Source organism: Tasmannia lanceolata, unplaced genomic scaffold, assembly GCF_043159265.1.
Source record: "Tasmannia lanceolata isolate RefF3 unplaced genomic scaffold, GAP_Taslan_0.1 ptg000007l, whole genome shotgun sequence".
Lineage (NCBI taxonomy): Eukaryota > Viridiplantae > Streptophyta > Magnoliopsida > Canellales > Winteraceae > Tasmannia > Tasmannia lanceolata.
In genome coordinates this window covers 14,370,518-14,392,628 of record NW_027518684.1, presented here as the reverse complement: position 1 = coordinate 14,392,628, position 22,111 = coordinate 14,370,518, and the positions used below count along the sequence as shown (strand labels likewise).

The window sequence follows — 22,111 nt, the reverse complement described above, 5'->3', positions numbered from 1 at the left end:
TTCACCTCTAAAAATATTCCGCCATGAGTAGGATTTCTAACAGATTGCTGAACTTTCTTAGGATTACTCTTCTTCTTCTGTTGTGTTTTCTCCCAGCCCTTGCAAAATGTAATACGTATTGAGAAAGAAAATGTTAGGTACCTCTTTTTTTTTTTTATGGGTAAATGTTAGGTACCTTACCAACATGTGCTGATGAAATGCGTTAGGCTAGGCCATTTAAATCCATCCCATACCAGGTTGGGTCCTACGTAGTCCCACACCTAGGCAGGCCCCACTTAGGACCGTAACATTCCACTACCCTTTCATATTCATCGTCCTCAGCCTACTCTGTGACCGGCTTTCACTCTGCCCTTTTTTCCAGGTAGCCCTTCCCAAAGATTGCCTCTTCCATGGCAGCTCACTCTTCGGCAACTTCACTCTGGCTTTTACCAGGTAGTGCATTTCACGTAGTCCTCTCCACAGGTCACCCCTTTCTGTGACTCGAACACATGACGGGGTGGCTACTCTGCTACCACTTACCAATACGCCGAAAGCTCCAAAGCTGAATGCATTAGGCAAGGCCCTTTAAACACGACCCATACCAGGTTGGGTCCCACCCATCCCATACCTAGGAAGGCCCCTACTTAGGACCGTAACAGAAAACTGGTATGCCTCTCCTTTTTTCTTTTGATAGATACATCCTCTTTATTTCAAATTTCCTGCCGTAGGCTCCCTTTCAGCAAAGCCTCTTATTGGGCCTATGATCTTCATCAAAACTGCAAGGAGACATGTTTTTATTAACATTTGTATTTGTAAATGACGGCGTTCCGACTTCGGATGTTGGCAATCTGAGGAATATCTATGACGCATAAATGAAACAATGGTTGAATTTCTTAATTTGAGCCAATTGAATTTATTAGCTGTTTTTTACACAAGAAACTGCTATTTACCTTACAAAATCTCTTCCTAATTCTTGTTTTAGTCTCTTTGTTTTCAATAATTCTTTATTTGTATGTCTTGGTGAATTGCGAGATTTTTTTTTTTTTCGAGAAATCCAAACTTTTTAGGTTCATGCCTCTGTTTTTGCAGAGAGAACCGACTTGGAACTGCTACATTCATATGACATCATTGCATCCATCTGAGACATAAGCTTATCCCTGCTCTTATTATTTATATATTTTTTTGCATCAAGTTTGAGATTATTCTACCACGGCATGAATATATTGCTATGATACTTTGAACAATGTCTGTGTTGTCTCTGATAATGCCAATGATGATCTATCCATGAATTTGGAGGTGTAGTGAATCCAAGACCCTGTTTGCGGGTGAACCTACTTGCGCTAGCTATATTTCACATGATGGAAATGGATCTAGCTGAGGCAATGCTCTACTATTTTTGAATGAAGACCCTTCTTACCTGAGAGAACTTAAGAATGATGAAACTAGATTATATATAACTAGAGGAGCTCCTCTATGGTGTCAATGGGGGGCTTCTCTTTTGTTTTCAGCGAGGGAAATCGTCAAATATTGTTACTTCCTATGCTTATCAGTTTTTTCTTCTGTCTTTTTGTTTTCTTCTTTTTGGGTACCAGCAAGACTAAATCGATGTTCTGCTTGAAATTGCGTGTAGAAGATACCATGTAGTTTCCTGCAAATTGTTATTTTTTCGTCTGTAACTTGAAATTAAAATTGCGATCGCAATCTTATCTGGATTTTCGTCATGTGTGTTTGATCGGATGTTTTCTGGCGCATGGAGTTTTAACTATCATTTTGCCCTAAATGCATGGTTGGCATGAAGGCTGGAAAAACTCATAAATTAAGTGTTGTCTATCAGCTCTTTCTCTTATCTAACTACGAGATTGGAGTTAAATAACAGCACTACATTTTTTTAGAATCTGAAGTCCAAGTACTAATTTCTAAATAAAATCCATTGATTAGGAGTGCAACTTGGGTCGGGTCGGGTTGAGATTTTGCTAAAAGTTGAATTCGAATAAACCTGAACACGATTTCCAAAAATTCTATCCGAGTTGCACCCCTACCATTGATGTGGGTGCATGGCCAAGGGTAATAGCATTTGTTGGCGACTTTAAACAACAAATATTCGCAATGGCAAATGCGATTCTTACTGTATTGTTATTTTGCAGGTTCGCAGTTAAATTTTAACTGGGCGTTCTCTAGTTCGTGATTGACTGTGCCTCAAACCCGCATTTTCGGCCTTGACAGGGTGGTGCTCTTACCGATTGAACTAAAATCCCCAGGAATGGGGCCATCAAGATGTCTATGAGGCAGTTGGTGGAATGATGCAAATGATATGAAGATATTTAGTGTACAATTCTATTGTTGTTGGGGTATGATGATTATATGTAATAGTTGTCTTTGCGTTTCATTGTAAATAAGACATGGTTCTTTGTGATTTGTTGTCGCCAAATGCAGGGATAGTTTTGTTACGGTGGCTCCTTTTTCTAGTTTCTAAGACTTTTAACAAGGTCATTATATTTATTATTAGAGGACTGACAGAATGAATACTGGAAAAAGAAACTTGCAACAAGATTAGGAGGTTTCCTACTACTCAAATTTGGGCCTGACCCCTTGAAGATGAAGTTGATGTGAGCTCCTTGAGGAGCTCCTCTGCTTCTCTTGAGATCCTCTACAAGATGTGATATGAGAAGCTACACATGAATCGGGTGAGTCAGTTAAAAAGTGGTGGAATGCTCTCGAAACCAATTCACTTGAGTGAGACATGAGAGTTTTGCTAAACATGTTCTTTTAACAAGGCAAGCCCTTCAAAACATGTTTATTTTTTTAAAATAATAAATGCCAATTTGTGAACTGCACGAAAAGAAAACTTTATTAAAATTAAAAGAGGATTAAAATTGGATTTGATCATTAAAATTGTTGTTTCGATCGTTAAACTCATCTCATAGCTTTTGTGAACTTCTGTGGAAGGATTTCTACCAGGATCTTACGAGGATGTTTAGGACAAAACTGCTCTTCGTTACATGCTTATATTGCAAGATTCTAGTACACAGATGAACTCATGGTTTTAAATTTCGACCGAAATCCGACGAAATTTTGAATACCGGTGGGGACCGAAACCGAAAATTTCCAAAATTCAATTTTTCGCCATTTTCCGAAATTTTTGTTTAATGATATTATTTATTTTTTAAAAAAAGTGTTACAAAATTTTGGTCCGAACGAAATTTCGGTTTTTGGTGGGGTCCGAAACGGTTACCGAAACCGAAATTTTAAACCATGGATTAACTAGAGATGAGACGATCTAGACCGTCCATATGGTGAGAGACTTCCTATGAATTGGCTTTCAAAGTACTATAATCACAAAGCCAAACGATTGTTTGTTTGTTGATCGGATGGTGAGGATCAATGGAACAATGTGACTTTTGTAAATAGGTTCACCTAGAGATAGAACTGTCATGGAGGGATATGTTCGGTAAAATAATTTGTGGCATTTTTGTAATTTTCGGGAATGATAGTTCCATGGTTTACAAAGGGAAATGTTATAAGCAAAATCATTGATTGGAAATATTTGGAATCTTATCCAGTATTTACTGTTTTTAGTACCATAGACTAAATACAAAGTACAATGGTGCGTAATACGCACACCTTGCCGTTTGTACTGCCACGTAAGCGCAAAAAGCACTTGGTGAGAATGCATGAGTGCATAAAATACGCACGTGCGCCCGTGCGCCCAAGTTCGATGTTCGACGAAAAACAACACATAAGAACACCAAAAAGTTCTCTCCCCCGGCCATGGCCTGATTTCACTCTCTCTCTCTCTCTCTGAAAACCCTAGAGAAAAAGAACTGATTTTTTCTCCATTACAGGTAATTTCGATCTTTTATACGACCTCTTTAGCTCTGTAATCAAATTTCTTCATGAATTTCATCGCTTTAATCTTCTTATTTGAAATTTTAAGCTTTTCTCTCAGAAAATTTTCAGTCTAATGTATATAAAGTATATTTTCTGATAAAATGCATGTTCATTAGTTTTTTTTTTTTTTTTTTTGAACTGGATTTCAGTTTGTACTTTGATCAAATATGTTAAAATGTCATCAAAATCTTCATTTCTTGCTTTGTCTCTACATCTTTAAGATTTTGATCTTTGCGAATATTCTACATTTTTTTTCATTTTAATCCATATATGGAAAGTATATGCAGTAGATTTTTGCACAATTCGGTGTCCTTTTCTAGTCTTTGAAAATCTTGCAGGTTATTTCTACTCTTAATTATACTAAATTAGTATGTAAACAATAAACTCCATAGCTGTGATCGATTTTACGGTTGAATGTCTTCTTTTTGCTGCTTTTACATTGAATTCTCGCTCAGTAAAGTCTGTGGTTGTTAGGCATTACAGTAGGTTGTTAAGCTTCTATATATAGGTTTAACTGATAAGCTTTCTATAGTTTCTGCTTTATCTTTTATGTTGGTTGAGTAATATAACTGAATGAGTAATTCCATTTATTTTGTATTATGGTTTCAACTGGATGCAGTGCGATAATGATGGGTGTCCTTCGGGCTACTGTTGGCACTCTGTTTTATGTTCTGTTTGTGTTATGCGTCGTGTATCAAAGTTTCGCTTCTGGATTAGAGGTCAACCAGACAGCTTACCTGATGGTAGATGCATCACCACAATCCAGTCGGCCAATTCCCAAAACACTGTTTGGTATATTTTTTGAGGTGATCATGTACTTGCATTTATCCAGATCTCACTTTGTTGTGGATTGTTATTTTCTTTATGACTCAAGTTATTTTTTTCTAGGGATTATTTATTTTAACTCACATTCGTTCGTGTTAAATACATTACAGGTTGCATAAGTGTTTTCTAGACATTAAACATTGATGCATCGGCACTTTGATAGATCGATATTTCTGGAATCAAAATTTATTTACATTTATTTGCTTTAAATGTGGAGTTAAAGTATGAGTTAGATTCATTTCTTTACGCTAGGAACCGTTATTGGTTTTCTGCTATTGCTATTTCAATATTCTTCCGGAATATTTTTATCATCATGTCTACACTATGTGTAATGTACGAATATATGCTTATCTTATTGCCTCATATCTGGAGTTGGGTTTTGAAAAAGTCATATGCACTTCCATTCATTTGATCACTGTTGCGAACCAGAGTTTACCAATTAGAGCCATTTCTAGATCAAAATAGATATTTTAATGTTTTGGTATTTTCACAGAGCAATACTATTGCCATTAAAAAAAACAGAGCAATACTGTCATCCTGGGCCCACATTAATCTATCAATGGAATGAGACTCATGCCTAGTTTGGGGGGCTGTTTTGATTTTCAGCTGTTTCTTAAGTGGAACAACTGAATATACTTCACTATTAGACATTAGTAAGAGTGCAATACATGTATAGCTGACAGCATTTGGGTCTTAATTTTTTTTATTTTTTTTTGGAGAATAAACATAACCTGAATTACTTATCTGCAGGAGATCAACTATGCAGGAGCAGGTGGGCTATGGGCAGAACTTGTAAGCAACAGAGGTAATTTGAGACTTTGATACTGTAGGCAGCATAGAAAAGTAACAGAACAGGTTGCAAATGAATTGGAAAATAGCTTTCTATCTCTAACACCAAATATTTTCCCCATCTTATTCTGATGTGAATTCAACAACTAGCAATGCCAATTTGTAAGTAATTCAAAAAAATTCCAGTATTCAAGATGCTGAAGTGAATGATCATATTATATTTTGAGTTGAGTGTTCCTATGGTGAAATTAGAACTTATGTATGTGTGACAATCATATGGATCGTTGCAAATTTGTTTCAAAAAGTGTTGGCTGTCTCAGAATTTTTTGGCCAAAACATTCTGCAATGGAACTGTTTCAGCCAAAGCATTCCAAAGAATTCACTTGTTTCTTGTTCATTTTGAAATTTATCTTGTAAAATTGATTCTAAAGAGGAAAATTCCTCTCCTTCAAGTTTGATTCTTTTCTTCTTCACATTGTTGGAGGCCAACATGAAGGAAATAACACATTTTCTTTGGAATAAACAGAACAAAGATGAGGTTGGGAGCATGGATTAACAAACCATACTCTTCAATATTTTTCGGCAATTCTTTTGAAATATGTTTTTGAGTTTTACTAGTTATCTATTTATATCCATGGATTTGGGATCGAATCCATGGACAAATGCAAGTTTTGGTAGATTAATAATTCTTTAGTTTTTGTGCTATGTTTATTGTTTATTTTCATGCCTTTTATAATCTGTGAGATCATATATGCATAAATTTTCCAGTAGATTCATGCATCTATGATGTTGATTAATGGTAGACTACTAATCTTTTATTGCTTCTTTACTACTTTTAATGTTTCTTTTTTCCCTTGGCTTCCGTTCCTCTTTTTAAGTAATACAAGAGAACACCGTAGATCCATGGATTTGAAACCAGAACCATAAATCATGTCTGAGACTAGTACCCTGTACTTAATAGTTAACTTGACATGAGACAGTTACATGGGAGTCTTGACTTGACAAACTTAAGTTGCAACCTTTAAAATGTAACAACACTAAATTGAATTCTATCTAATATTGTATAGAACAATCCAATAACAGCCTACTGGTCACTATGTGTCCATCAAAACACGTTAAATGGAATGTTTATCTAGTTTATGTAATATTTTTACCTCCTTCCCTTTTATTGATTTTCTTTGAATTTTTCGCACTTGGGGAATTACACCGGAATGTTTCGCTTGAAAGGGATTCATACCACAAACTTAGTTAAATTTAAAAATGAGATCAATTACCAAGATGATCTCTTCTTGATGAACAGAAACAACCATGACTCGTACACACATGGCATATGCACTTGGTCATCATTGCTATTGATCTGATGGGACATCACAGGGCGATCCAGTGCGTCCAGGTCTGATGCTGAACTGATCATATTCGTAAGATTGGGGCATGCGAAAATCAACGTCTTAAAGACATATTTTTCATCATGCTTGATTTAAGGTCTAGAATTATCCGATGAGGGTGGGGCCAAAGGTAATAGGCCGGACTTGTGATGACCAACAATATTCATGGACCTGACCACCACACACATGGCATTGGGTCCACATCGAACAATGATTATTTTCCTTAGCGGAATCAATGAACTTTCAAAAAGTTTTCTCTTTAAAAGTATTGATCCCATATCAAGTGTAGTCCTTTCTGCATTTAGTTTTTAGTTTGAGGCCCTCATGAAGTTCCATGTCCAGGTTTTGAAGCTGGGGGCCCTAACACTCCTTCAAACATCGATCCTTGGTCTATTATTGGGAATGAATCAACAATAATTGTATCAACCGACCGGTCATCTTGTTTCAGTCGTAATGAGGTTGCTCTTCGAATGGAGGTGTTGTGTGACACTGAAGGCTCTAATGTCTGTCCAGATGGCGGAGTTGGGATCTATAATCCCGGGTACTGGGGCATGGTATGGGATTCTGAATACTCCATGACAAAATATTCGAATCTTCTGTTCTCTTAACTTGAGATTTGTGACAAAAAATAACTGGCTTTCCACCTCATATTGTGGCACCAGCTCATGCAATGCTACTGCTGCTACTACTACTAAGACCATTAAACAAAAAATAATTCCATCCAATGGTAATGCTGGACCTCTAATATATAATAGCCTCTAGCTACATATGCTGTTTGGCCTCTTGTGGAAGAATTTTCTGATCCATATCTTGGTGGGGCAGAAATTCTCCCAATCGACTAAGTCTTCATGAAAATAAACAATCCAGTACCACATAATCGAAGTATACTTTCATTATTGACTTTTTATTTTGGCATTTTAATTATAACTTTGGGCTAGCATGCTTGATACATCCATTCTTGATCAAATCATGCAAATTGTTTCTCTTAATAATTGTTTATGGACTTTCTAGTTATTATTATCACTTCATTTCTGTTTTTTTTTCTCCAGAATATTGAACGAGGGAAAACCTATAGAGTAGTCCTGCACATTAGGTCACTGGAATCAGTTTACTTGTCTGTTTCACTGACAAGCTCAGATGGATTGCAATCGCTGACCACTGACAAAATAATGTAAGCATCTTTTTTGGATTTACATAGTTTCTAGCATCTTTTTGTTATTTACGTAGTTTCTAAAGTGTTCTGTATTTAGTATTTCAATGCCAAAAATAATTTCTGTATGTATAATTCACACTCTGCATTGTTTCCTTTGTTTTGTCTAGAGCTGCTACTTCAAATGTCTCCAACTGGACAAAGGTAGAACTTCTACTGGAATCTGACAGTACAGACCATAATGCACGGCTCCAATTGACAACTTCCAGGAAAGGAGTGATTTGGTTTGATCAAGTATCAGTTATGTCCTTGGACACTTACAAGGCATGTTTTCTTTCTTAATTCATTTTTTGTGATTACTATTGATTGAATTACCAATATTTTTTAATCAAAGCCTTAGTAGCCAAATGGAAAGGGGCAATCCTATAGGTGGGGAGTTTACAGGATTGGTCCCATTGGTTTTACGATTTTATGTTGGCACACTTGCCTACAAAAAGTGAAATCAGTATTCTGGAACTGATTGGGCTCATATGAATCACAGGATCCTTTCTTTTTAATATACGCATCAACTATAAATATGATAAACTGAAATAGCATGGCAACAAGTTCTATTTTTTTTTTTTTTGAATGATCACATGTTCTAATTGTTGATGACTTCTTGAGAATTCATATACCGGAAGACTATCAAATGGTCACCATGTGGATAAAGGAATGGGCGAGGAATTATATATGAAAGTTTTCAATACAATATAGATATACATGAACAGACAATGTGAACTACTCTCTGTTGATATATATATATATATATATATATATATATATATATATATATATATATAGAGAGAGAGAGAGAGAGAGAGAGAGAGAGAGAGAGGAAATGGTTTGTGAGCAGCTGCTCGGATAAGCTTATCTGAGCAGAGCTCACAAACCATAGGGGGGCCCACATTTTGGGGGTGATCCTAATCATTCATTTGGAAGGACCCATCATGGGTGGGGTGTGTACCAAAAATCAGCTCCATTGGATCATCCTAACCCTTCCACTTGTGGAGGGAAAAAATGGGTAGATTTGTGGACAAACAGTTTCTGTCTATTTTCCCTCCACAAATGTTATCTGAGCAGCTGCTCACAAACCATTTCCTCTCTCTCTCTCTCTCTCTCTCTCTCTCTCTCTCTATATATATATATATATATATATATATATATATATATATATATATATATATATATATATATATATATATCAACAGAGAGTAGTTCACATTGTATGTTCATGTATATCTATATTGTATTGACTCGATATCTTTTAGCTGAGCTTTTCTTCTTTGTTCAGGGACATGGTTTCCGGAAAGATCTTTTTTCCATGCTTGTGGATCTAAAACCTCGGTTTCTTAGATTTCCAGGTATACTATGAAATGATAGCCTAGTCCAGTTTATTAGTTTTATGTATTGACTGTACAAAACTAAGAATTGTTCAGTTGATTATATATTTTAGAACAAGGCTTTCTGTAGAATACAAGTCAACAAAAATTTTATATTTAATTTTTACATTTAGTCTGCTGCTTTTGATGATGCACAACATACTGAAAATATAAAATCTACTCCACTTATTACCATTTATCTAACTGCATATGTAAAAGTAACGACTACTTCCACTGGTCAGTCATCATCTGCATATTTAAACCTATTATTACAGGCCTTATTTTGAGAAAGGTAGGATGATTCTTCCAAGATTTTCTCAAACTACATAGAGAAACATGAGACCTGTTCCAGTGTATGTCTATCTACAAATCCTTGAAAGCGTCTAATCAAGCTATCACCAAGGGCTTTCTGATAATGAACTTCACGCATTTTTCTATCTTTATATTTCTCATTCACAGAAAAGATGTTAAGCCCAAAAATGGTTTTAAGTTCTGGGTTATTTTTTATTCATTTAATCATTACTTTGTGATTCAGATGGCAGATGGTCTGAATGATTGCTCAAGTGACTTCCTTGAGCATACACTTCTTCTTGTTTTCCATTAGAAACAATTTCCGCCTTTGAAAGAAATGAATGCTTTTAGCACTCTGATGTTACCTGTGTTCCTTTCCTGCCTATACTATTTACTAGTGGCATGTTTTATGTGAGTGATCCGTAGGATTTGGAATGATTAATGTAGAAAATTTATTTCCCTTTAGGTGGCTGTTTCGTCGAGGGTGAATGGTTAAGAAATGCTTTTCGCTGGAGGGAAACCATTGGCCCATGGGAAGAGAGGCCCGGACACTTTGGCGATGTTTGGAATTACTGGACTGATGATGGACTTGGATATTTTGAATTTCTTCAGGTACGTGTATTTATTGTATCTTTTAGTTTGTTGCGTAAAGAGCCTTCACAAATTTACACGCTATTACCATTTACTGCTGCAGCTTGCAGAGGACCTAGATGCATTGCCAATATGGGTATTCAATAATGGTACTTCTGCCAATTCTTAAATGTGCTTCTGATAACAAAAGGATGGTCAGTTTATGCGTCCATTTGATTATTTTCTTGTTTGGCAGGACTCAGCCACAATGACGAGGTTGCCTCTTCCAGCATCTTACCTTTCATACAGGCACGTCTTGAGCTTTTATGACTTCTGCTAATGTAACTCAAATGAATGGGAGACATGATTAACAACTTTAGAGGGAAATGACATCCTATGGTGTTTACCTAACGGCAAAACTCGCATTGAAACTGACTGGCAGAACTCACATTGAAACGACTAACTGGACTAGAGACGAGGGCAGAATTTTAAAGCTTCTCCATTGAGGGGTGGCCCAAACGGCAATGCCACTTAAAGGAGTCGACTGAGCTCTGTAATGTTGCAACAGTGTTGCCACGATCGGATAATAAAGTCACCCTAAAAGCTAGCCATTAATGAGAGGGTGCCCAAGTCCTTATAAACCCATCCACATCTCTTTTACTTTTCCGATGTAGGATCTTTGCGTTCATGTGGTAACCCCAACAATCTCCCCCTCCACGCGGAAACAACGTGGTCCCTCCACGTGGAGGCAACATGGGAACTACGAAACCTTCTCTGAGGGAATTTCACCATCCTCGAAGGTACATACGGTTACCGAGATCTTCCTCGAGGGTACGTCGGGGTTAACACGCCCCGGCTCTGATACCACTTATTAGGACTCAGGTAGAACTCACCCTTAAAAGCTAGCCGTTAAGGGGAGGGTGCCCAAGTCCTTATAAACCCAACCACATCTCTTTTACTTTTCAGATGTAGGATCTTTGCTTTGGAACCACCAACAATCTCCTCCTCCACGCAGAAGCAACATGGACAATATCTCCCTCCACGTGGAAGCAACATGGGAACTACGAGACCTACCATGTTCGAGGTTTCATGGGAGAGAGAGAGAGAGAGAGAGAGAGAGAGAGAGAGAGAGAGAGAGAGAGAGAGAGAGAGAGAGAGAGAGAGAGAGAGATGTTACTTCTCCCTCTCACAGAATATTATGTGTGTGTCACTAGGGTTATACATTAATAGGCCAGAATACCCCGAGTTGGGTATGTAAATTAACACAAGTTAAACTTTTCAAAAGCCTTTGATTAACACAAGTTAAACTCCAAATCTCCAAGCTTTCTCTTCTTTTTCTCCCCTTTTCTCTTATTTTATTTTTATTTTTCTTAAATTTTGATAGCTTTTATATATAAAAGTATAAGGGACAGGTGGAGACAGCTTGAAATCTGGAATTCCAGATGTCAAGGCTATTATCTCCCTCTCTAACACTCAGTAAAGTGAGAATCCACGGGAGAAGTCTTTTACTTTCCATTTCCACCCATTCCCTTTGCGTAATTAAATAATTACAAGTTTGTCCCTTAGGTCGAATTTACCAATTTACCCTTATTCCTTTATAGTAATTACCCTCATGTCCCTTGATAAATTTACCAAAATATCCTTCCACACTTCATTAGTTCTTAAGTTACACTTAGACCAGACTAATCATGTTTAATTTACTTAATCATTTTGGATTAGGGGAAAGTCAGGATTTGATTATTTCACCTTCCTTCAAGTTCTCCTTGCTAATCCATGGCATTTATTCGATCTGTGCATTATTCCATCGCATATGATATTGAACTCATGACGTCCTATCTTCTTCAATGACCTGGAAATCGAGGATTTTTTAAGCTTATATTGAGTTTTATTCAACACATTCTTGCTCTTTATTTGGTAACAGTCTCATAGTGATCGGACACATTGAATATCAGGGAGATATCCATATTTAGGTAATTCAATCCCATAAGAATTATCCCCTTGTTTCATCACAACCCTGCACGGTCCAATCTTCTATGGAGTTCATTATAAGTGCATGCTTTAAACATATCCTAGAAAGGCCATCACTTGCAAATGCTTCTCCCTGTTATGCTTATTGGCTTCAACCTTATACCTGGCATAAGTGGCTTCATGCTTATTGTTGGCATCACCATGTAACTCATGCAAGTGATCCACCATGTTTTTCACCTCATTACTAGAATGTCCTAACTTTAGTAAATTCACCAAATTAAGAGATCCCTAGGAAGCTTTCCATATAGAACTTGAAAAGGTGCTCACTCTGTTGATTGATTCTTTGTCTCACAATCTGAAGTAATCACTTTGGAACATCATGAAATTGCACAACCTCTGCAAAAGGTAAATTGTGCTTGTCACATCAAATGTCTTCGTATGGGAAATTAAGTGTGTCTTCTTCGGAAACCGGTAAAAAATGACGAATATGGAGTTTATAGCTCATTGAGTCTGCACCCTAACATGAAATCCATGCTGACATCCTCCAACAGGCTTTTGGAATGTGCAAATTTATTTAATGTCTGATATTTTGAGTTTTTTTCTTTGACGGCATGGCAAACCGAACCTTCTTCATATGAGTCAGAACATTTTCTTACCTGGGCTGTAGCATCCCTTCTGTTGAAAACTGAGATATCTCTAATCTCACAAAATAGGATTCAACACGATGTGCAGCAAACGACAAGATGAGAAGCAACAAACGCGTGGCTTATATATCACTGCCACTATATCAAGATATATCTAATCTCTTTGTAACCCCTAATACATGGCTTATATATTTATGCCACTGTATTTTGAAATTACCAAAATACCCTTTAGCGCAAAGCCACATGCCGTGCGCATTAGTCCGTCAGGATGATTAATCACTACCAGAATATATGACATCTGCACTGAAGTTTTGCCACTAGTTTTTTGAAGTGAACTCCTGTAGAAGACAACTAAGAGCTTCCCCATAATTCAGAAAAAAAATTACTACAACTATTCCAAAATAAAAACAGCAAGGCCCCAAGCTCTTTTGTGGCTGTCTTGTGGGCCTCTTTGCAAATATCAAAATGACAGCATGATGATGAGACACATACCTCCTGTTTTTGGATTTTTTATCTTCTTCCTCTTGTACGTCATTTTGTTGGGCATCCATAGTTACATAGCTGTCTCAGCACATATGAGCAAAATCAAGTGATTTAGGCCACTGTGTAAAAGATTAAACAAGATTATGTCAAGATTTCATTACCAGAATATAGTTAGGTGGTAGGGAGATAATTATGCTAGTTCTTTCATTAGAAACGGTTGGCAAAGCTACATAAATTATTTATACAACAGATGTTTATTATGTCACAAACACGGAGAGAGCAAAAAACACAAACTGTTCAGTGTAACTAATTTGTTTCTTTCATAGCTTTTAAGTGATGGGTGAATACTATTCATATTTTATAATGGGGTGGTGATAACCATTGACACACTTAGTCAGTCTTGAAATTTGTTCTGTGCAACTATCCCTTCTAAACTGTGAGTTTATTTCAGGATATTCTTGACAGTATTGAGTTTGCCCGAGGGGATGCTGAATCAAAATGGGGTTCCGTTCGAGCTGCAATGGGGCACCCAGAACCATTCCAGTTGAGCTATGTCGCAATCGGGAATGAGGATTGTTGGAAACCATATTACCGCGGTACACGTCATAATTCTTCTTCTTCTTTTTCTTTCCATGCTTTAATGTTTGTGTGGAGTACACATTAATGTACTATGCACAGAGGATTGAAGCAATATTTATGTATGCACAAGATTTGTTGAGGTCCTCTTGGTATCTTTTTTTATTAGCTAAGATGGGAATGCCATGTGCTGTTGTACTATATTCTTTTGCATTCAGAGAACTTCTCTGCAGAATAATATTTTGTTATGAATTATATGTCTGAAGATGCTAGGTATCTTTTTATTTTCATAGCTGTACGTTTATTTGGATTGAAATTTAAGATTGTGATTCAATTTGTCATGGTATAGGATGAATTAAAGCGATACTAGAATCCACTATAACTACCAGATACCTTCTCTGGCATTTTTTATTGACCAGGAAATTATCTCAAGTTCTATTATGCTATAAGAAATGTCTATCCTGACATCAAAATAATCTCCAATTGTGATGGGTCTTCTAGCCAATTGGATCACCCAGCTGATCTGTATGATTTTCATGTAAGAATATTCAAAGATCTCTTTCCTTTCTTTGGATAGTAGCATGGTGATTTTGGAAACTTAATTATACCATACAAAACTAACTTTATTATTTTTTGGATAGAATTACTCCTCCGCCAATGTCATGTTTTCTCTGTCTCACCAATTTGATCTTGTGCCACGTAATAGTACTGGCCCAAAGGTATGATGCTGTTGCACTTTTAAGACTCAACCTCATGTTCTATTTTTGTGTTTGGGGTACCAACGTTTTCAAAACAACTCCAGGCTTTTGTGAGTGAATATGCGGTGACAGGAAAAGATGCTGGCAAGGGAAGTTTTTTAGCAGCATTAGCAGAAGCTGGATTCCTTATTGGCTTGGAAAAGAACAGGTGTGCTTATTTCGTATGAAGGACTTATTTCGTAGTTGATTTGTGTGCATGCATGCAAATACATTGTAAACGTGATCACTTGTAGGAGTCAACTTCTTGATGTTGCCACATGCCACTACTAAGAAATTGAGAAGAAATAGAAAATGACCAAAGCACAAGCATAATAAATCAATCCTACAAGGAATTAAGCAATCAAGCTAAAGAGAGAACAATAGACTTTATAGTCATTGTTTTGATGAAGAAATTGCCACTTTTGCAAAATTATCCAACATCAAAATTCTGAATGAAAGCACATAAATCAACTCTATCAATATTCTGCATGTTTACAGTGAAAAAGTTCTGCAATATAAGTTGGCTTCAGTTCTATAAACATTTAACTTGAGCCCTAGAATTCTTTTACACAATTTACAATGCAAATTAATAGTTTGTTGTCAATTCCCTGTTTAACAATCCAAAAGTTCAGGTACTATAGATATCTTACAGCTCAATTACGCCAAAAGCTTAAGCTGTTGGAGAAGGCGTTATTTATTCTTTTATACTTTAACACTCCCCCTCAAGTGTAGGCCCTCTTTCTAGGGTTGGCCTACACGTGGCACATGTGGCCCCTCTTTTGGGTTTGGCCATCGCATGTGGATTTTTGCTATCAAGGAGGTTTGAACTTGGGACCTTTGGCTCTGATACCATGTGAAACTACCGGTACCAACTACCCCAAAAGCTTAAGCTGTTGGAGAATGCGTTATTTATTCTTTTATACTTAACAATCTCTGTAAAAGCCATTTTAAAATGGCGTGCCTCCTTGCATATTCTGGTATGAGTTTCTTGGTTTAATCCCCATGTTGTATTCTTTTGTTCTTTGGTGCACTCTTGGGTTTCAAACTTATAACCAACTGAATGTTTTGTTATTAATATATATATATATATATATATATATATATTAATATATATATATATATATATATATATATGTGTGTGTGTGTGTGTGTGAGAAAAGTGTAGCTACACATACGTGTAGCTAACTTAGCTACACCGACGGCTTAAAATACAGTGGGCCCCACATTGTTTGGGTGATGCAAACCATTCATTTGATGGGCCCTCACATAGATAGGGTGTTCCCAAAAAATCAGCTCCATAGGATCATCCGAACCCTACGATTTGTAGAGGCAAAAATGGACATGTAAACACCTTCACAAATCTGTCCATTTTTGCCTCCTCAGTTTGAAGGGTTGGGATCATCCAATGGAGCTGATTTTTTGGGCACACCCTATCAATGTGAGGGCCTATCAAATGAATGGTTTGGATCACCCAAACAATGTGGGCCCACTGTATTTTAAGCCGTCGGTGTAGCTGAGTTAGCTACACGTATGTGTAGCTTCACTTAACTCTCTCTCTCTCTCTCTATATATATATATATGAGGAAAATGATTGTGAGCTTGAAGCTCATATAGCTTATATATATATATATATATATTATCGGCTTTTGGTTATTTAATAGCTGCATTTGCATTTCTCTCATTTCTCTTCCGAATACAGTGACGTCGTTGAGATGGCCAGCTATGCACCCCTTTTTGTCAATGACAATTATCGCAGCATTTATAGGTACCTACACATGTTTTTCATTTATTTCAAAATTTTCTGTGGCCTTTACTTCTCTTTCTTCTTTTTAAAATATTTTATCAATGATACTTATCTCTATTCTATGGCATTCTAAAAATTGAACAACCTTCAATAACAAAGGTGGGACCCAGATGCCATTGTCTTCAATTCATGGCAGCAGTATGGAACTCCTAGCTACTGGATGCAACAATTTTTCAAGGAGTCAAGCGGTGCAACCCTTCATGCTGCCGTCCAAGCAAATTTCTCCATTTCTTTGATTGCCTCTGCTATTACTTGGCAAAGATCAGAGGACTACAGCTACTACTTAAGAATAAAGGTGTACAATCTCTGCTGAATTGGGCTTTGATATCTTAATCTTTTATTGGAATTTCAGTCACTTGATGTTTCAAAAAATTGGGCAATTCCAACCTCAAGAAAGTAGCTGCAGTTTGGTAACTTCGCCTGCTGGGATTCAACCAATTCAGGCTCCATCTTATCTCAAGATGGGGTTTGCACTAACAATCTGAAATGGGTGTACTTGAACTCTCCTTAAGAATGCCAAAAAAACACAAGTTCGAGTCCTCACAGATTGATTAGAAAGTAGTTAATGAGTTACAACTATAACTCAGCATCAGTTTATTTCTAGTAGGGAGATACCTCATACCATCAAGTTGACACTGTTACTCCGTAAACATTAGTTTCATCCGAGATAGATCATTGAGTTTACACCATAGCTCGGTAAATCTGATTTATGGGAACACTCCACATTGAAACCTTATAAATAATACCAAAAATCAAGAAGAAAAGGGAAAGGAAAATTAAGGGTCATTAAGCTTACACCATAGATAAGTAAATCTGATTTAAATTAAGGGCTTTTTCCTAGTAACCATCAATGGGTGTATTACGTGAACATGTTGATCTATTAAAAAATGGAGTGCCCTTGTTCCTGGAGATCCGGAGAGAGGAAAGAAGATTATAGACTGGTCGAGAGACAGAGTTCAGTCAAAATCAGTCTCCATCCATCACATCGTATGGAGTGGAAGAAAAAAGGTTAAATACATATATCAGTGATGGTGCGGTCTTCAAAGCGAACCAACTGTATCAAGGAAGCGGAAACAAGAACTCTTAATCAGAGCCAACATTAATGATCCCCAATTGTATGATATATTCCCAAGTTTTCTGATTTAGACATGTGTATTCTGGTTAATTATTTTATTTGAATTGTATGCTCAACTTACATGACCCCCAAAACTGCTGCCAAAATGTCTAGAAGTGATACCGATTTTTGCACTAGATGATTCTTGATATTAATATTGTTGGTTTTCGAGAAGAAGACTCTGTTCATTTCTTTGTCTGCCCGTTTCTTTCTGTCGGTCAAATTATCATGATTTGGTGTTGGTTAATAGTCTTTACCGTCCACTCCATGTTTAAGTGAATTAATTGGATTCTTGGACCAAATTCATGGTGCCAGTTTCACTGATTGGGAGTTTGGATGAAATGTTTGTGCAGATTGTCAACTTTGGGAGTGACGCGGTAAATCTCAAGATTTTAGTGTCTGGATTGGAATCAAACTCGATCAGCTCTTTTGGGTCAACGAAGGCTGTATTGACATCCCAAAATTTGATGGATGAGAATTCATTCGAGGAGCCAAATAAGGTACACGATCATGTTATTCTTCCTACATATTTGATATGCATAGATGAATGGATATAATGAATGACTGCATTCTAACTCTTCAAAAAGTGTGAAGTACCATATATATATATATATATATATATGAGGAAAGCTATAAAGAATAATCCAATGCCCATCCATGTAGTAGACTCAACCTTAGATTGGACATAGCCCAAACCCCAACCATTTGAACAATGCATTTGATGGCTTTTTTGCTCATCGAATATACATCAATGCATGTTTGTATAGAGCATTTTTTATGGATCTTGATCGGAGAGTTAAGATCACCTGGTCATAACAACTTTTTTGAGTGAACCATGTAAAGTGGTCTACCCTCATGCAGGGCTTAGATCAATTATGGTCGGCTCCATACGTATGTTCTAAACTAAGAAGCATTGACGTAGGACTGATTAGGGAAGATGATTTAGGTTTGCTGATTTGATTCATAGCTGTAAAGAAAGGGTAAAAGTTTAGGGTCTGGAACGTAGTTGGAGCTATAGGGCAATGGAACAATGAACTGGTCTGGTGCTTCCGTGCTGGGTAGGGCAGATTAGGTAAACAGTAGAATGGAATGTGGATAATGAGGATTATTAGGACTGAGTATTACTTTTCAAAAAAAAAAATTATTAGGACTGAGGTGAGTATTGGACTGACAGATCTGGACTGTTATGACTTATGACAGACTTGGACTATAGGAGACGATTAGTGACGGATTTGAGGAATGATAAGATTGGACTGAGACTGTAATGACAGATTTAGGGGACTATTAAGATTTGACTGGGACTGTATGGGTGTTGGAACCTCTAATTATAAGTTAGGGTAAGGGATTTGCAGATATATGACACTCAGAAAAGTGGACTGGGCATGGGGCTCTGAGATTGTTAGGAAGGGTGGTGATCGGCTGGTTTGATGTTAGGTTCTTGAATAATAAACACAAAGCCGGGTGAGGGAGATCACGACTGAGATCAAGTAAGGAATTATAGAAGGGAAGGGGAAGAACAAAACTTAGAATCACTCTAGGATTCCTAGGAGTCTTACCTAGGGTGAAGCTTCACACTTCAAAGGCATGCAAAGGAAGCAGCAACCAAAGCTTTCAAGTGGGAACTAGGAGTCTAGTCCTACTCTTAACTTCAAAACATAAATATCTATCCCAAGCTACCACATTGGCAAGGCTAAGCTTGGACCTTTTTGACTCTCCTAGGACTCTGACCGATCCAATGGACTAAACATATAAAAATAACACACTGAGAAAGCACATGAAATTTTGGGTTTCCTCTCTTGTTGCAAGTGTATGGTGTCTTGGGTCACTTAGATGTATGGGGGCCTTTGTAAGGTGAATGGTTAATTTACATGTATTTTTCCGAGGTAGAGTCCATAAAAGATTCATCCATGAAGCAGACACCCTTGCCAAGAAAGGAGTCTTTCGGGCCGCGTTTGAGTGCTTTGACTATCTACCTCCTTGAATTATTGTACTGCTATCTTTGTATTATCTTTGTTCCTTCAGGACCACCTCGGTTCTGTTTTTACATATATATATATATATATATATATATATATATATATATATATATATATATATATATATTCTGTTGCCCTTTTCAAAAAAAAAATTCCTAAAAATGCTAAAAGATTATATAAAACGAAATAGAAAATCCAACCAAACTGCTCTCATTGTAAGTTTCTAGATTCCTTTTTTATTTAGGGAAATGATACGCATTCCCTTGTTTTAATAATTGCACTCCCTTATTCATTTTGCATTTTTCTATTGGGCGATGATATTTTCACCCCCTGCATTACTTATGCGCCCCCCGTATAACATGATTTGACGTCAAAAAGCATTAAAGTTGCCCACTTTTCACGTCAAATCGGGAGCGTGCACATAATGCAGGGGGGAGTGAAAATATCATCTCCCTTTTCTATTTAGTAGTTAGAAACATGGGTGCAACTTGTGTCAGGTTCTAATAAAAAAGTTTCAATTAGAACCTGATGGGTTCAACCTGATTTTGGCTCGCATTGGTTTGGTTAGGGATGTGGCCTTGGCAACCTGACCTCGTTTTGGAAAAAATGGGTTAGACAGGTTGGGTTAGGGTGGCAACCCTCGTCGTTTTGGAAAATTGGGTTAGATTAGGGTTGACAAATTTAGAGGCTAGTTGGGTTAGGGTTGACCATCCTTGACTCGAGGCTCTCTGTTGGGTCAGGTTAGGGTTGGGGTAATGTTAACTCGGGTTGGGTTATGGTTGGCCTCAACCTGCCCCAGTTGCACCCCTTGTTAGAAAAGCCATTAACAAATTCAGACATTTGCTGCTTGGAACCATGATATTTTGTTTTCTTATATGTTTTGTTTTTATTTGATTATGCAGGTAGTGCCAGTACATAGTGTGTTCGAAAATGCAGGAACAGACATGGATGTTGTGCTTTCTCCCCATTCCTTAACTTCATATGATATACCCCTCGTCCCAACCATTGAACCCATATATAAATCAGATATTTAAAGAAATAAAAGTAACAAGAATAAAATCTAAATAATAATAGGAAATGAGAAAAGTATTGGCTGTTGTTATGGTTAGTTGGTTCCTTTGTCTGCCATTTGGCAATTTGGATGCTTAAATAATTTATTTGGTTTCATTTATAAAAGAAAACACAGAATTGTGTTTATCAAAAGACCAGTCCCCCATGTGGTTTTGTGTGATGTGGGTTACATTACTTACATATAAAAGAACAATACAGCCTAAGTATTTTTCATTTTAATAACTATGAAATAGCTCCTTAACATATGGATTCATGGATGTTCTCATGGATTTTCTCATCTCACAACCTTCAATTTGATGACCTCGAACCCTAATCTCGTATTAAAGCCTAACCAGAACTGAACGTATGATAGGAGTACATCCTAAACCCTAAATTTGGTGGTGCAGGTGACTGGAAAAGCAGAGATAAGTCAGTCCCATGAAAATATAATGATTGGTTTTAGAATGGTACTCAGTTACTCAAGAGGCTGTGTGAAAAGTGTGGGAACCTGGGTAGAACTCACCCTTTAAAGCTAGCTGTTAAGGCGAGGGTGCCCAAGTCCTTATAAGCCCATTCACATCCATTCACTTTTCTTTGTGGGATATTTGCTTTTGCGTGGAACCTCCACAATCTCCCCCTTCACGCAAAAGCAACGTGGGTGTCCATCCTGAGGGATTTCTTTTGTCCTCGAGACTACATAGGGTTACCGAGATCTTCCCCAAGGGATCTTTACTTTGCGTTGAACCCTAGCAAAATAAATGCAATTCCAGGAGTGATTAACTCTCTCCATTGACATTTAAGCTAAAGATTTAGGTATAATTTTTACATGACCATTGGAATACACGCTCAAATTGAGAATTTCTGTGAAACCCATCTTACGTAACCATCTCTTCAAGGATGATATCTGCACGAGTGACTAACTCTCTCCATGAGTGATTAACTCTCTAAACGTTTAAGGAAAAATTTAGGCATAAGTTTTACATGACCATTGGAATACACAACTCATGTTGAGAATTTCTGTGAACCCATCTACGGAACCATCTTTTCAAGGATGATATCTACACGACTATGTTTTGATGATGGGGCGAGCTCACTTTGTTTTGCATTGTTTAACAAGCTGCCAAAGGTTATTAGAGTTCCCGAAAAAGCTCTCCTTCCCCCCCGCAGATTTAAAAAGTGTTACAAGATAAGCGCACCCAGAGTAAGCTCACCCCTGGTTATGGATATGATATCAGGAGATATTATATAGTGGCCGACCGTGAAGTCCCGTCAAGGAGGCACGTCAAACGTACCACCCTTCATATTTAATCCAACGACAGCATCTTAAAAATTGTTCTGCTCTTGGATCAAATATCAAACAGTACTCGACGGTCGAACACCATATAAAAACTCTGATATCAGAAGCATTTCTTTTGGGGTTTTCGCAAAGAAAGTCTTTTGCTTTGCTTTGTTTGCAAAAGTAGT

The 22,111-nt window shown here is 37.1% G+C and overlaps 1 protein-coding gene and 2 non-coding genes across 3 annotated transcripts; all 3 read left to right on the top strand.

The window, feature by feature from the left end:
* The first annotated feature begins 1,245 nt into the window (after positions 1-1,245).
* LOC143882380 (small nucleolar RNA Z278) lies at positions 1,246-1,360 on the top strand. Its single transcript, XR_013252219.1, has one exon. It is a non-coding gene; the product is annotated as a small nucleolar RNA Z278 (small nucleolar RNA).
* A 397-nt stretch (positions 1,361-1,757) lies between these two features.
* Positions 1,758-1,865, top strand: LOC143882397 (small nucleolar RNA snoR97). Its single transcript, XR_013252235.1, has one exon. It is a non-coding gene; the product is annotated as a small nucleolar RNA snoR97 (small nucleolar RNA).
* A 1,824-nt stretch (positions 1,866-3,689) lies between these two features.
* LOC143882023 (alpha-L-arabinofuranosidase 1-like) lies at positions 3,690-20,909 on the top strand. The gene is made up of 18 exons (XM_077385401.1): positions 3,690-3,821; positions 4,487-4,673; positions 5,443-5,497; positions 7,209-7,420; positions 7,916-8,037; positions 8,187-8,340; positions 9,347-9,416; positions 10,192-10,337; positions 10,420-10,465; positions 10,552-10,604; positions 13,842-13,986; positions 14,386-14,504; positions 14,608-14,685; positions 14,769-14,872; positions 16,403-16,468; positions 16,607-16,802; positions 17,975-18,121; positions 20,500-20,909. Exons 2-18 carry the CDS (start codon positions 4,494-4,496, stop codon positions 20,629-20,631), a joined length of 2,025 nt encoding a protein of 674 aa, XP_077241516.1. The 5' UTR covers positions 3,690-3,821; positions 4,487-4,493; the 3' UTR covers positions 20,632-20,909.
* The last annotated feature ends 1,202 nt before the right edge of the window (positions 20,910-22,111 follow it).

Bases quoted from the DNA above. Each gene is read 5' to 3' on its own strand.
- LOC143882023 (XM_077385401.1), top strand. From the start codon at position 4,494: ATGATGGGTGTCCTTCGGGCTACTGTTGGCACTCTGTTTTATGTTCTG. The intron at 8,341-9,346 runs GCATGTTTTCTT...TTCTTTGTTCAG, and splicing joins TGTCCTTGGACACTTACAAG to GGACATGGTTTCCGGAAAGA. The intron at 14,686-14,768 runs GTATGATGCTGT...AAACAACTCCAG, and splicing joins GTAATAGTACTGGCCCAAAG to GCTTTTGTGAGTGAATATGC.